Genomic DNA, 15,532 nt, shown 5'->3' with positions numbered 1-15,532 from the left:
TTCCTTCCGAGGAGTGGCTGGTGGGTTTGAACCGCCAGCCTTCTGGTTAGCAGTCAAGTGCTTTAGCCACTATGCTACCAGAGCTCCTTTTTCTTTAGCCACTTGTAAAAAGGGCATGGGCCTACTTCTGATCTCCTCTAACTTCACAAGGGAGGAGGAGGAGGATCAAGATTAACATCAATAGCCTAAGGCTGATTCCTATGATTCCTATGAGGAGCGGTCAGACATGCTGCCACCCTCCAACCTTTTTTTTTTTTTTGGACTTTTACTGTGGTGAAAACATACACACCAAGACATTCACCAACATAACAACTTCCACAGTTACAGCTTAGGGACATTGATGACATTTTTCATGTTGTGCCACCATCCATCATTGCTATCCTTTTCCAAAATATTCCACCACCATTAGCATAAACTCAGTACCCTAAAAACAAAAGCATTCCCTTTCCCCCCCCCTTACCTCTGTCACCACTAATAATTTTTTTTCTCTCTTTTTTTTTTCCCCCTAACCTGTATAGGAATTTTCCCTTCCCTCCCCTCCAATCCTTGGTAACCAACAAAGAAAGTTTCCTGTCATATATAAATCTTTCCTTGACTTTTTATGATAGTGGACTGATACAATATTTGCCCTTCTGTAATTGACTTAATTCACTCAACATAATGCCCTCCGAGTTCATCCACTTTACGTGGTGTTTTGCAGATTCTACATTATTCTTTAGCATTGCATAGTACTCCATTGTGGGTATGTACTACAGTTTGTTTATCTATTTCTGCATTGATGGGCACTTAAGTTGTCTCTGTCTGTTTGCTGTTGTGAGTAGTGCTGTGATGAACATGGATGTTTATATATCTATTCGTGTCCTGGCTCTCACTTTTTTAGGATATATACCTAGTAATGGGATTGATGGATCAAATGGTATTTCTGTTTCCAACTTTTTAAGGAATCACCATACTGATTCCACAGTGGTTGGATTATTTTACAGTCCCACTAGCAGTGTATGAGAGTGACCCTGCTGGTACTAGAAATACTGTTGACATAGCTTCTAGCATCACAGCAACATGGAAGCCACCATAGTATGACAAACCGATGCTATATTATTTTAGGGAGAGCAGAATCATTGATACAGGAAACTTGAACAGGGAGAAAAGTTTCCAAGTTGCCTCATTAGCATTGTCTGCCTACAGAAAGAGGAATGATGGCCTTATTCACTCTGCTCCATAGCTCTGAAGGGTTGAAACAAGCAAGACAGAGGGAGAGGAATTAAAGATAATTGGAGGACAGTGAATGAGGGGGGCTAAGTTCGAAAGGTTTGAGGAAAGGAAAGAAAGGTTTGCCTAAGTTTCAGGTGATTCTAGATCTCTAGTTGGCTTGCCTTCTGAGTCTTACCCACCAATCTTAACAACAGAGATACGTTTAGAATATTTATGCTCAGTATTATGCTCAGCAAAGTACAGGGACACAGGTGTGAAAGGTTTTCTGCTTGGAAACATTTTACTATCCAGTTGAGTAGCATGAAATTAGAGGTAAGATATTATGGTATCCTCTCTAAGTCATAGGAGCTCTGGTGGCATAGTGCCTAAGGCATTTGATTGCTAACCAGAAGGCTGGCAGTTCAAACTCACCAGCCAATCCTTGGGAGGAAGGTTGGGTAATCTACTTCTGTAGAGATGCTGCCTTGGAAACCCAAGGAGGGGTTGCAATGAGTCAGATCCGAGTTGACGGCAGTGCGTTTGATTTGCTTTTTGATGTAAGTCATAGAATCAGGAGACGAGTAATTGCCAAGGGGTGGGGTAGTTTAGGAAGTCTTCCTGGAATGTGATCATATCCTGATAATTATTGGGCACCCAGGGTATACAAAGGTCTGTGCTGATGCTAGGAATGAGAAGTGAGTAAGTGACCATTCCTGCCCTGAGAAGCTTTTAATCTAAGGGAAATGGACAGTCCATTCCATTTGTAACAATGAAGGTGTGTACAAAATGCTATGGAAGCAGGAGGTGGGATGTTCCAGGTATACCTGGGTGAATTGGGAAAGAGGCATATGAGCTTGAAGGGTGAGTAGAAGTACTTAGAGAGTTTTAGAAGAATATAGTGTGTTTAGGGACAAGGATGATTGAATCAGAGAAGCAGCATGGTGTGGAAGAAAGAACATGATTTTTGTATTGGAATCTGAACACCCTTATACCAAATGAGATAAAGTGTGATGAGGGCTTATCACAGGGCTGACACATAGTATGCCCTTACATTACCTGTTAGCTTCCTTATCCAAACCCTGGAGAAGTAAGTGAAGTCTGTTTGAGAAGAACCTTGCATGTTATACTAAGTGGACTTGATCCCAAAGGTAGTAAGGAGTCAGAGAAAGTTTGGGATTTTCTTTCTAGCTTGGGAAGGGTTTCCCCACTTTTTCTAGCACAACATAATAAAAGTAGTTAATATTTTCTCCTCAGAGGACTTCACTGTTCTCTTAAGGGTACTTAGCAAGCCAGTACAAACCCCAGAGTGTCAAGGGTGACAAAGACTTTTCTCTAAGGAGGGGGAAAGCTAAGGATTAAAGAGAGGTTTCTATGATCATCACTTCAGTAGAGTCAGTTCAAAAGCCTGTACTTAGAGGCATGATGGATATTACACTTGTTGTATTTCTGGCTTTTCTTGTTTTTCCTTTCAGTATTTAGTAAAAGCCTTTTTCAGAGTTCCTATCTGTCTTACATAGGTCAAAAGGAGCAGTGTCCAACCCTCTTCCAGGGTTCACCATGGTAGGGGTAGCAGGAGTCAGTCAGACTCCCCAAGGAGAAGCTGATAGGGGATAGAGTTAAGACCTCTTAGTGTCCCCACTCTCCCCCAACCAGAACTTTTGCTTGCAGTCATTCTCTGCTGCGCTTGCTATTTTGTTTTAGTGAGGGAAATGCTTCTTTTATTTCAGTGTTCCTCAAAGTGTGCTCTTGGAACTCCCTGCATCAGAACTGCCTAGGAGTTGAGTTAAGAGGACAGATTTCCAGGCTTAACCTTAGCCTTCCTCAGTCAAGCTCTCTAGGGAAGGGGGTGCAGAAATTGGCTTTTGTATGCATATTAAAAATTGGGACCCTTTAATTTTTCATTCAGCTTTCTTCCACAAATGTTTCCTGCATGTTAAGCATGCCTCCTAGCACTGTCTATGCATCAGAGGTACTGTATAAGGTAGACAGATAAGGCCTTTGCATTCATCAAAGGGAATCTACATTTTTATTCAGAGAGTTTTAGAGGAGTGGTGGAATAAACAACTGTACAGGTAAGGCAAAGACTGACTGACTGTTGGCACTTTGGCAATTTGGCAGGGGAGTTAGGCCACGATGCAGTGAGAAATAAGGGAACTCTGGGCTCACATGCAGGCTATGTAGAGTAGAAAGAATATGGACTTTGGATTCAGCTAGACCAGACCCTGCTATACTGCTAGTGTGTGGCCTTAGGAAGGTTGCTTAACATTTTTGAGTTTCAAATCCTCATCTATAAATGTGGTGAAAAATAATACCTGCCTCATAAGGTTTATGCTGGTAATTAAATGACATAATGTAAGCAAGGTGCTGAGTATGGTGCTTGGCATATAATAAATGTATAATTAAAAACATAATGTACTGTTATCCCTATTTTTGAAGATGAGAGAGTTCAGGAGTAGAAGGGTTGTTAATTTGCCAAGTCACACAATTAGTAGGTGGTGGACAGTGGAGTCTGGATTTCAACTGTGGTTTCTCTCCAAAGCCATCTCTTTGAACCTCAGCACTGTATTTGCCTCCTATAGGAGTAATTCCTTCTTGATGGGGTTGCTCTGAAGCTTAATGAAAAAGATGTGTTAAAGTGCTTAGCTCTGTGTCTGGCACATGTTTAATAATGTTAGTTTTTGTTCTCCCTTCCTGGGAACACCAGACAGTTTCCAGGGGTCTGAAGACCTGCAACTCCACCCTTACGGAAAAAGCACAGGGTTCTTACGGGTTGCTAGACAAACACCTGCTGGTTGTAGCAGGATGCCTTCCCAGCTGTTTACCCCTAGCTGGACTTTGGTGGAATCCTTCAGCTGTGAATTTCTTCCTCTCTCTCTAGGGTGAAAGCCATGCCGCCCCCCGGGAAGGTTCCCAAAAAGGAGAACCTGGGACTACAGTGTGAGTGGGGGTCGTGCTCCTTTGTGTGCTCGGCCATGGAGGAGTTCTGTGAGCATGTCACTCAACACCTGCAGCAGCACCTGCACAGCTCTGAGGAGGATGATGAAGAGGAAGAGGACCCCCTTGGTAAGGGAACAGAAACGGGAAAGGGGAAAAGCTGACATCCTTTCCCAGAGTGAGCAGAGTAAGAGGGGATCCTAGGATAATAGTAGTAGTTTATTTTCCTGCTTGTGTTTTTTTGTTGTTGTTTATGAAAACATTGTAGACTTGTAGAAAACTCAAGTCAAGAAGGATATAAGGAATGAACCTGGCATCCTATCAACAACAGGCAATTACTAACAATACTTTTGAACCAAAAAAACAAACGTAACTCATTGCCATTGAGTCAATTCTAATTCATAGCAACCCTTGTTGGTTTTCCAAGGCTCTAAATCTTTATGGAAGCAGACTGCCTCATCTTTCTTTTGCAGAGCAGTTAGTGAGTTCCAACCACCAACCTTTTGGTTAGTAGCCAAATGCCTTAGCCACTACACCACCAGAGCTCCTAACAATACTTCAGTGAACGTTACTATTTCTTTTTAATGCATTTTATTGAAATATAATTTATGTACAGTGAAATACACAAAACTAAAATGACATGGGTCAGTACATTTTTTTTTCCCCGGTGTTCCCTCCCCTCCCTTCCCACACCTGGCAACCAACAAAGAAAGTTTCCCTCCACATATAAACCTTTCCTTGACCCTCCACACAATGAACTAATATTTGTCCTTCTGTGATTGACTTATTTCACTCAGCATAATGTCCTCCAAGTTCATCCATATTATGTGGTGTTTTGCAGACTCTACATTATTCTTTTGTGTGTGTGTGTGTGATTTGGGTGAAAATTTACAGAGCAAATTCATTTTCCACACAGCAGTTCACATACACATTGTCTCATGACATTGACATCATTTACCCCAATGCAACAGCTCCCCTCCCACTTTCTCCCGATAGTTACCTCTTCCCTGTGCATAAACAGCCTTTCTTTCTCCCATGATTGTTCTCTCCAAGGAGTATATCTACCTAAAGTACACGTTCAACTCTTATGCCTATCTTTTGTTTGGCAGGAAGCCACAGATGTGGGTTTAATTCCAGACCTGAAGGGCAGCTAGGGACCATAGTCTCAGTGGTTCTACCAGGCTCTGTCAGACCAGCAAACCTGGTCCTCCCCCTTTTTCTTTCCCCCAAATGATTTTGAGTTTTGTTCTACATTGTTCTCCCTCTCTATCCAGGATCTCTTACATAGATCCCCCTCCGAGTGATTGACAATGGTAGCCAGGCACCATCTAGTTCTTCTGGTCTCATAGTCGTATAGGCTGAGGATTAGTTGTGAGGGCTAATTGTTTCCATGAATATTTGGTTTTCTTCATTCTTTGCTCTGGATGAGGAGAGACCCGTTGTTGCACCTAGATGGCTGCTTACAAGCATTTAAGATCCCAGTCTGCAAAAAGGGCATGTTCTGACCTCCTCTAATCCCACAAGAGGAAGACAGAATCACCATCAATAGCCCAAGGGCTCTTCCTGCCAGGCCAGACATGCTGCCTCCCTCCAGCCCTTTCACCAACCGTTCCTCCCAAAGCACCCATCACCTCTCTCTTGGGTTCGATAATTTGCTGCAGTGGCACACAGAACTCGCAGATTATGGAGTTTATTAGGGAAGCACCAGGCTACAATTCAAGTTCAGAAAAAACGCTTAGTCTCTCTCCCAGCCCACCGTCTCTCAGCCAAGTCTCTCACAGTCTCTCCCCCAGCAGTGCATGTCCCTCGGTGTCTTACTCAGCAACGCGTGTCTCTTGCATCTCTTTCCCAGCAGCACGTGTCTCTTTCAGTAGCGCGTGTCTCTTTCAGCAGCATGTCTTCCTCAACCAGCAGTCAGAGAGAGACCTAGAGGTCTCTTTTTGAGCCTGGCAGAGTGGCCAAACCAACCAATCATAGCATCAGAATCCTAAACACCTAAGAGAGAGTGGGAACCTCCCAGAACATTGTTTTGTGCTACGCCCAACAGAACTACTCCAGGTGGACAACTTCAGCAATCAGGAGCTCCTCAGTTGCTCATAGCAAATCCCACCTTGGAGTTTACAAAGACTTACTGCTGGAAAAGCCACACTAAGTAATTTACTACACCGCACAGTCGCTACTCGCCAAAGTAGAAGGTGGAACAATGTTTTGTGCAGTATGTTATGCCAGTTGAGCTTGATGTCCCCTGCAATTATGGTCCCGATCCTACAGGTTCAACTACTTGCTCCCTCTGGGTAGCTGGATTCTACATTATTGTTTAGTGTTACATAGCATTCCATTATGTGTATGTACCATAGTTTGGTCATCCACTCTTCCATTGATGGGCATATAGGTTGTTTCCATCTTTTTGCTATTGTAAATAGTGCTGCAGTGAACATGAGTGTGCATATATCTGTTCCTGTCCTGGCTCTCACCTTTCTTGTTGTTGTTGTTGTTGTTATGTGCCGTCGAGTCAAACCCGACTCATAGCGACCCCTCCTTGGGTTTCTGAGGCAGTATCACTACGGAAGTAGGATTGCCCAACCTTCCTTCCGAGGAGTGGCTGGTGGGTTTGAACCGCCAGCTGCCTCACCTCTCTAGGATATATATATATGTAGTAATGGGATTGCTGGGTCAAATGGTATCTCCAATTCCACCTTTCTAAGGAATTGCTATATTGCCTTCCACAGTGGTCATATCACTTCACAGTCCCACCAGCAGTGTATGAGAGTCCCAATCTCTCCACATCCCCACCAGCATTTGTTATTTTCTGTTTTGTTGAACCTTGCCATCAGTGCTGGGGTGAGATGGTATCTCATTGTTGTTTTGATTTGCATCTCTCTGATGGCCAATGATTGTGAGCATCTCTTCATGTATTAGCTGGCCACCTGAATATCCTCCTTGGTGAAGTAAGTGTCTATTCATGTTTTCTGCCCATTTTTCAGTTGGATTATTAATTCCTTTGGTGTTGAAGCATTGGAGTTTTCTATAATCTTAGAGATAAGTCCCTTGCCAGATAAGTAATTATTGGCAAATATGAATTTGTTGCTCTCACTTTTGTTATGTGCTTTTTCGTGATTTCTTTGTTCCATATAATTTTCTATGCTGACCTCATTTTGTTTATGAATTGTGTTATCACTTCCTTTGTTGCTATTGTTTTAGTATTTGCTAAATATTTGTGCTAGTCCTTTTTTTATTTTGATGTGAAGGTTTATCATTTTTCTTTGAGGTTACCCTGTGATTTATAGTTTCTTTCCCAAGTTTAGAACAGTCCATTCTATCTTGTAGTTGTCTTGACATCCCTACCATCTAGAAGTTCTATAATGACACAGTTTTTTCCCTATTTTTGGTTTGTAGTTGTCCTCATTTGTCAATTGATGTATCTGGCTCCCTGTTTACAATGTTGTAGGCTTCTTTACTTTGGATACTTCCATAGCTGGGTTAGTTTCTGGGTTATGTCATCATGTATGTTAATGGTCAGTAGTTGTTGGCTGCTGTTGCTTCTCTGTCCAAAGGACTCCCTTTAGTATCTCTTGTAAGGTTGGTCTGGTTTTAACAAATTCTCTTAATTTCTGCTGGTCTGGAAATGTCCTAATTTCACCATCATATTTAAGGGACAATTTTGCTGGATACATAATTCTTGGTTAGAAATTTTTCTCTTTCAGGATTTTGTATATACCATCCCATTGTCTTCTCACTTGCATGGTTTCTGCCAAGAAATCCAAGCTTAGTCTTACTGGTTGTCCTTTGTAGATAACTTTTTGTTTTTCCTTTGTTGCTCCCAGGATTCTTTCTTTGTCTTTGGTTTTGGTGAGTTTGATGATGATATGTCTTGGTGATTTTCTTTTGGGGGTCTATCCTGTTTGGGGTTCGTTGGACTTCTTAATGGATATATTCTCATCTTTCATCATATCAGGGAAGTTCTCTTTCAACAAATCTTAGACAATTTTCTCAGTGGTTTTATTTTTCTCTTCCTGTTCTGGAATTCCAATAAACATAGGTTATTCCTTTTGATGGTAACCCACGTGAACGTTAGGATTTCTTCATTTTGTTTTGATCTTTTTTCTGACTGATCCCTTTCCAAAGAAGTATTCAGGTATTTGTCTTCAATCTCATTAATTCTGTCTTCCATTGCATCAATTCTACTCCTTTGCCCTTTCAATATGTTATCTATTTCTGACAATTTAGTACTAATTTTCTGGATTTTTGTCTGTAGATTTTGAATCATTTCTAATTTTTCATTTATTTTGTCATTTTGTTCTTGATTTTTTTTCTGAAATTGTTCTAGGGTTTTGTCTGTGTTTTCCTTGATCCATCTCTCAATTCTTTGAGGATACCTAAATATAATTCTTTTGGATTACTTATCAGGAAGTTCCAATGCTGCATCTTCCTCAGGGATGTGTTTCGGGTCTGTATCCTGGTCTCTTGTTTTTCCTGGTTTATCTTGTTTCTTTGTGTGGACTGTGATGCTCTGTTGTCTCTGAGGCATTGTGATGTTTTTGTGTTTATATTTAATTGGTGATTGTATGTTGGAGTGACTTGCCCACTGTTTTTGTTTTCTTTGTGTGTTATCTACGCAAGCAGGGTACTGTGCTGTGCTCCTCTATTCACTAGTTGATAGCACTTATACACTCACCACCTGTCTCCTTTCCTGTTTTCAGCCTCTTATATGTCCCTGCCAACCTTGGCAAACAGAGCCTATTCTTAGGTCCCTGATACCTGAATGAGAATGCTATCAGTTTAAAATTCAAAATAGTTGCCACTTGTAAACATTCAAAATGGCTGTACCCTTGGTTCCTTTAAATATCCAAAATGGCTGCCACTTATAAACATTCAAAATGGCTTCACCCTCAATCACTTTAAATATCCAAAATGGCTGCCACATGTGAACAATCAAAACGGCTGTGCCCTCTGGAAAGTCAACAGCTCAGGTCGTTTTCCCCCTTGCTGTTTCCCTTCCTAGTCATAGGCCACCAGTGCAGTAGTCCCCGCAGCCCTTGGTGACCAGGACTGATCTTTAGGTCAATTCTCAGGTCCAACACCACTTGGAAATATTCAGGCTGTTGATCCCGTCAGAGTAGCTGATAGTCTGCAGCTCTGACTGTCTCTGTACTCACTGTTTTCGTTCAGGTTTTCCACTAGTTGGTGCCTAATCCACTTCTGTATAGCTCCTTTCAAAACTCAGGGCTCCAGGATTATCTTCTGTATCTCTTGTCAATTGGTTTTTCTTTTATTTGTTGAAGAGGATCTGTGTCACTTGTCTGCCTATTCCTCCATCTTCACTATTTTTTTTTTTTTTTAATTGTGATTGGGTGAAAGTTTACAGAACAAACTGGTTCTCCATTCAGCAGTTCATACACATTTTGTTTTGTGACATTGATTGCAGTCTCCACAGTGTAACAGCACTCTCACTCTTCCCACTTTGTCCCTGTGTTTACCCATTCCCTTCATCCTTCTTTCCTATTCTTTCTTGCCTTCTGAGCTTTATCCTTGGGCATGCTGCCCTTCTGATTTCGTATGGTTGATTATTCTAATGAGTGCACGTCTACTAGGTGCTATTGTTCACCTTGTAGGCTTGTCTGTTTGGCAGAAAGTTGAGCCACAAGGGTGAGTTAAGTTCCAGGCTTAAAGGGTATCTAAGGGTCGTAGTCTTGGGATAGTGAACATTATTTTTGCTCTCTTTCTGCATGTGTATACTTACATAAAATATGGATAATATTTTATTTTAACTGTGACGTTGGTTAGAAATATATCTTACATCATGACCTTGTATGCAAAAGTGAAAGAAAAAATACTTGAAACAATACATATTACATGCTCTTTGAGATAATTCTATTCTCTTTGATTTAAAAAAAAAAAAAAAAAAGTGTTTTGAAGTACACTGAATTGATTTCACCAGCCTCGAATAGGGTCACAATCCACAGTCAGAGAAACACTGCGCTATAGGAAGTATAAAAGTAGCTTTCCTTCCCCCACCCTCAATGCTATTTTAAGTCTAATGAATATGAATTGTAACAGTTTCAAAAGTCAAATAATGTTTATACAAAAGAGAAATTATTATATTTTTTAAAAGTACTTACTTTTCAAAACAGGCTAATTCCTGTAAAACACTGAAAATATTGTGCCTGCAGAAGAGTGCTAGAGAGAAAAGAAGTGGATTAGATGAGACCTACCTGGGAAGGGCATATCTTGAGTAGAAGAATATGGATGAAAGCAGAATTTGTGGTTTCATAGGGAGGAATGGGAAGTGTCTTCTTTAGGGAATAGTAGAAATTCTGAACCTGAGGTGTTGCATGCATCTGCCAGCTCAGAGTTCCTGCTGCTGGGCCTTTGCACACACTCACCTCTGCCTGGACCACACTCCTTCACCTTGTTTACAACTGCTCATCCTTCAGATCACAACACAAGGACAGTTTGTGACTTTAGTGAACATCTTTTTTGATATCTCTGTGTGTGTGTTTGTGTAGGGGGGTATGATCATATTACCTCTTGTTTAATAGTTTTATAGCACCATATACTCCCCACTCTTCATAGCACTGGGTATAGTTTTATATTTATTAATATGATTATTTGGTTGATCTACTTTCTCCCTGACTGAAAGCTACTTGAGGGCAAGAAATGGGATTCTTTCTTGTAATTGTTAAAGCCCCAGTGCCTGGTACATCATTAAATACTTGCATCTGCTGAATGAAGGCCTAGAAATTTGGTTGGAGTCAGGCCTTCTCACTCCCTGCTGAGTTGCAGGTAGAAGAAAAGCTGAAAGTATCAAGCTCTTCCTTCTCAACATTTTTCTGCAGAGGATGAATTCTCCTGCTTGTGGCAGGAATGTGGCTTTTGTTCTCTGGACAGTTCTGCTGACCTCATCCGCCACGTCTACTTCCACTGCTACCACACCAAGCTGAAACAGTGGGGGCTGCAGGCCTTGCAAAGCCAGGCTGACCTCAGCCCCTGCATCCTGGACTTCCAGAGCCGGAATGTCATCCCTGACATCCCTGACAACTTCCTGTGTCTCTGGGAGCACTGTGAGGTCAGCAAGCAGTGCCAGTAATAGGGGTGGAGATTAGAGATTTTGCCTCAGAATTCCTGAACCCTTTTGGTGGGGATGCCTTACATTTCCAAGAGTCCTGCTAGAGCCCAGCCCCTCTATTTCACTGTAACTCCCTCCCTCAGACATTCCCATCCCCACCAAGTTAATTTGAGAGACAGCTGAAAAGTCGCATTAGACACAAAGGGATGGGTCTCTCCAGCTACCCTCAGTCCTTACCCCAAGTTGCCCTGGCACAGAGTTCCTTCGACAATCCTGAGTGGTTCTATCGGCATGTGGAAGCACACAGCCTGTGCTGTGAATACCAGGCCGTTGGCAAGGACAACCATGTGGTGCTGTGTGGCTGGAAAGGTAGGGCCATTCTTTAACTTCTGGCCTCTGGAGGAAACCTTGGGGTGCTAAGGGGCTAGGGCTGCCAAAGATGAGACCAGTTTGAAGGGCAAAGTTAGCTGCTGGCTGGGAAGACTTTGGGGGCACCAGAGCCTACTCTAGGGGTTTGTAGCTGAAATCTGACAGCCTTCTTTGCCAGGGTGTTCCTGCACCTTCAAGGACCGCTGTAAGCTTCGAGAGCACCTCCGTAGCCATACCCAGGAGAAGGTGGTGGCCTGTCCCACATGTGGAGGCATGTTTGCCAACAACACAAAGTTCTTAGATCACATTCGTCGTCAGACCTCATTGGATCGTAAGTAATCAGAGAAGAAGCCAGATGGTTGCAGACTGTCCTGCTTGGGGTGGGGTTGGGAACATGTTCCCAGGGGAGGTAGTCACTGAAGGTATCTGCCATTTTGCTGCATCTCCTGTTAAGGCTCAGGCATCTCCCACAGTCTGTCTGCTGATTCAGATTCACTGAATATTTGCATTCAGTACCTGCTGTGTGCCATATTATCTCAGTTAATCTTTACAACAGTCCCATGAGGTACGTTTCTTATCCTCAGTTTTGCAGGTGAGGAAACTGAGGCTCAGAGAGGTTAAGTCACTTATCTGAGATCACACAGCTAGTAAGTGCTGAAGCAGGAATTCCAGCTCAGGTTCTTCAGTCCAAGTCCCATGCCCTTTCCATAAATTTTTGTCCATCCATAGCAGTCTAACCTCCCTTTTTCTTCCCGGGTGGTTCTTCTGCCTAGAGTGGTTGCCCGCTCCCTGGCTCTCTCTTCTTTCTCTGTCTCTCCACCGTCCCCCACAGCTCACCTTTTCTTCTGCCTGCCCCACCCCAGAGCAACGCTTCCAGTGCTCTCACTGTTCCAAGAGATTTGCCACAGAACGGCTGTTGCGAGACCACATGCGTAATCATGGTGAGTGTCTTGCCACCCTGTCCTCTCTCTGCCCACCCTCCATGGTTCCATTAGCCCTGCAAGCACAGCTTCCTCTCTGCTCCTCAGTGAATCACTATAAGTGCCCTCTGTGTGACATGACCTGCCCGCTGCCTTCCTCCCTCCGCAACCATATGCGCTTTCGCCACAGTGAGGACCGGCCCTTTAAATGTGACTATTGTGACTACAGGTAAGGGGAACCAGAGGCCAGGAACTACAGAGAGCTTGTGTTCCAAGGTCCCCCATGCCCTCCAACTCCTCCTGTCCTCTTCTGGCAGCTGCAAGAACCTTATTGACCTCCGGAAGCACCTAGATACCCATAGCAAGGAGCCAGCCTACAGGTGTGATTTTGAGAACTGCAGTTTCAGTGCCCGATCCCTCTGTTCCATCAAGTCCCATTTCCGCAAAGTACATGAAGTGAGTGGGGGCTAGGTGAAAGGGAAGGGCTAGCAGAAGTGTAGGGAAGCCCAGGGTGAAGAGTTGCCCTCACCTTTCCTTTCTTCTTCCCACCAGGGAGACTCAGAGCCAAGGTACAAATGCCATGTGTGTGACAAATGCTTCACACGGGGCAACAACCTTACTGTGCACCTTCGCAAGAAGCACCAGTTCAAGTGGCCCTCAGGGCACCCCCGTTTTCGGTATGTGTCTCAGCCCTTCCCCTCCCCGAGTTCACACACATTTTCTCCCATTTCTTTTCAACAAGTCAGAAACATTACATTTGATAACGCTTTGATGTCTACTGTCTCCATTTAGACTCAACCCTGAATGTATTGGTACGGCAAAGATTATTTTTCTGATGTTTGAACCCAAGGCACTAAAAAGAAGTGGTGCTAAAAGTGCAGCCAGAACTAGAAATAGAACTAGAACTTGATGCTTAGCTCCATGGCCTTGTCATAATCCTTCAAACCCCCACCCCATAACACACACAACACACAGTCATTTTGATTTGGGTTCCTACATAGAAGCTTCCATTTTGATTAATGTTCTTTCTCTCTTATCTTCTGCATATTCAGTAAAAACCTTTTTTGTCTTCAGCTCCCATCACTTAGTCACCCAGAAATAGAGCTGAATAATTAGGTTTGTTCCCTTTTCAGTGATTGGGGTTTTTTGTTTTGTTTTGAACTGTCTTCTTGATCCGTACTCCTCTTTTGCTGTGACTTCATGTCTTCTCAGACATTGCTTAGAATCCCAGGACCTGTTCCATCCCTCATTTTTGTCCTTTACCTTGCCAAACTCCAGGCCATTCCAGCATCCCTTTGCCCATGTTTGCTGCCCTTTGTGCTCCTACTTCACCAGGTACAAGGAGCATGAAGATGGCTACATGCGGCTGCAGCTGGTTCGCTATGAGAGTGTAGAGCTGACACAGCAACTGCTGCGGCAGCCACAAGAGGGACCGGGCCTGGGAGCTTCGCTGAATGAGAGCAGCCTGCAGGGCATCCTTCTAGAAACAGTGCCAGGGGAACTAGGACCTAAGGAAGAGGCTGAAGAGGAAGAGGAGGATGAGGGTGGTGAGGGGACACCCCTCTCAGCCCCTCAGGACACCCTCAGCCCTGTCATCCACGTGGTAAATCAGACCAGTGCCCAAGGCCAGCGAGAGATAGTCTACTATGTGCTATCTGAAGTCCCAGGAGAGCCTCCCCCTTCCACTGAACCACTCGCTGAGGGCATCATGGAAAATCTTCAGGGAACAGCTGAGGAATATAAGGTCCAGATAATGTGAAGGCTGCAAAGCCTGACCATTCTGACCTCAGGCCCTGAGCTTTGAGTCGTGCTAGTGGCAGCATCTAGTGGGCAGCCCTCATTAGTGGATGCCTCTAGGAGTGGTGCTGAAACAGTGAGCTTCCACTCTGGACCAGGCTTGAATCATTCTGATGACTAAGGACTTCTCTGCCTCCAGACCACATCTTATGGGGATCCTGAGGAGTGTGGATTCTATAAGGGGGGCATCATGAATGGGGGGATATTATCAGGCTTATCTGTAAACCCCCTAGACATTCTGGACTGTGATCAAAATCCTTAGTGAACCCACATTCATTCCCATGTTTAGGGGTCCTTAGGCCCAGGGTGACTTGTAACTGTCCCCTACAAGGGCCCTTTGTTTGCAACAAACCAGGATGTTGAGAACCAGGCAGCCATTTCCCTCTTATGGGTTCTTCCAATGATGCCAAGCAAGTAGTTTCATGGTTATCCTCAGGGAAGGGATTGGAGGCACTGAGTATGTATGTAACAATTGTTTTTTGGTAATAAAAGAAACACTTGGGTTATTAACTCATTTCTTTTTTCTTATGTTTGGTGACATTTAACTGGGTAGTGAGGAGATACAGCCACCCAGAAATAGAGCTGAATAATTAGGCTTGTTCCTTTTCATTGATTGGGTTTTTTTTTTTTTTTCCTTTTTTTTCCAGTTTTGTTTTGAACTGTCTTCCTGGTCCCTGCCCCTCTTTTGCTGTAACTTCATGTAATCTCAGAGCATCTGACATTTCCATGGATGCCATAGGCATTTGGCCATGTGTGGGGAGTAATGGTATTATAGAATGGACAAGATTGGGGCTCACCCAAGAAGCTGGAGCAGCTGACCACAGCCATACTCTCTGAGTCTCAGAGTAGGGCAAAGCATCCTGATGAGAATTCAGTGCCTTTAGGGTCAGGGTCCTTTCCTTGTGGGGCTGTGAGCTGAGAAGGAAGCTGGAGGTGGAGTGTGTGTTATGAGAAGCCTCTGTCCTCATCTGTCTGATGACCTCTTTGGGGGAAGAGGACCAGGGTATGGGTGGTGAAATTCATGCAAGATCCCAGGGAAATGAGCCTGGAAATGGAATGGCTCTGCTTGTTGAAAAAAAAAAAGTCAATTCATGTTTCTTCTCCATACTGCCATCTCTCTCTCTCTCTCTTTAAATTTGTTGTTGAGGACATACTGCCGTCTCTTGAAGGGGCTGTCTTAGAGGCAAAGTAAACATCGACATTGACATTATCTTAAAGCCCTTGTTATTTCTTGCCTGAATTCCTTTAGCAGGCT

General features: G+C 43.5%; 1 protein-coding gene across 1 annotated transcript in view; it reads left to right on the top strand.

Annotated features, from left to right (window-relative positions):
• Positions 1 to 14,239, top strand: part of LOC103193279 (histone H4 transcription factor) — a 17,958-nt gene extending 3,719 nt beyond the window's left edge. The window contains exons 2-10 of the mRNA XM_007936438.2: positions 4,070 to 4,254; positions 10,962 to 11,191; positions 11,449 to 11,560; positions 11,739 to 11,891; positions 12,424 to 12,501; positions 12,589 to 12,709; positions 12,798 to 12,936; positions 13,033 to 13,157; positions 13,816 to 14,239. Of these exons, the coding sequence (XP_007934629.2) occupies positions 4,070 to 4,254; positions 10,962 to 11,191; positions 11,449 to 11,560; positions 11,739 to 11,891; positions 12,424 to 12,501; positions 12,589 to 12,709; positions 12,798 to 12,936; positions 13,033 to 13,157; positions 13,816 to 14,239 (1,567 nt within the window). The remainder of the gene's footprint in view (positions 1 to 4,069; positions 4,255 to 10,961; positions 11,192 to 11,448; positions 11,561 to 11,738; positions 11,892 to 12,423; positions 12,502 to 12,588; positions 12,710 to 12,797; positions 12,937 to 13,032; positions 13,158 to 13,815) is intronic.
• The last annotated feature ends 1,293 nt before the right edge of the window (positions 14,240 to 15,532 follow it).

The sequence above is a fragment of the Orycteropus afer genome, unplaced genomic scaffold (assembly GCF_000298275.1).
Source record: "Orycteropus afer afer isolate SDZICR_OR568_19922 unplaced genomic scaffold, OryAfe1.0 scaffold00036, whole genome shotgun sequence".
Taxonomy (NCBI): domain Eukaryota; kingdom Metazoa; phylum Chordata; class Mammalia; order Tubulidentata; family Orycteropodidae; genus Orycteropus; species Orycteropus afer.
The sequence above is the reverse complement of the archived record's forward strand: the minus strand, read 5'-3'. Positions and strand labels throughout refer to the sequence as shown.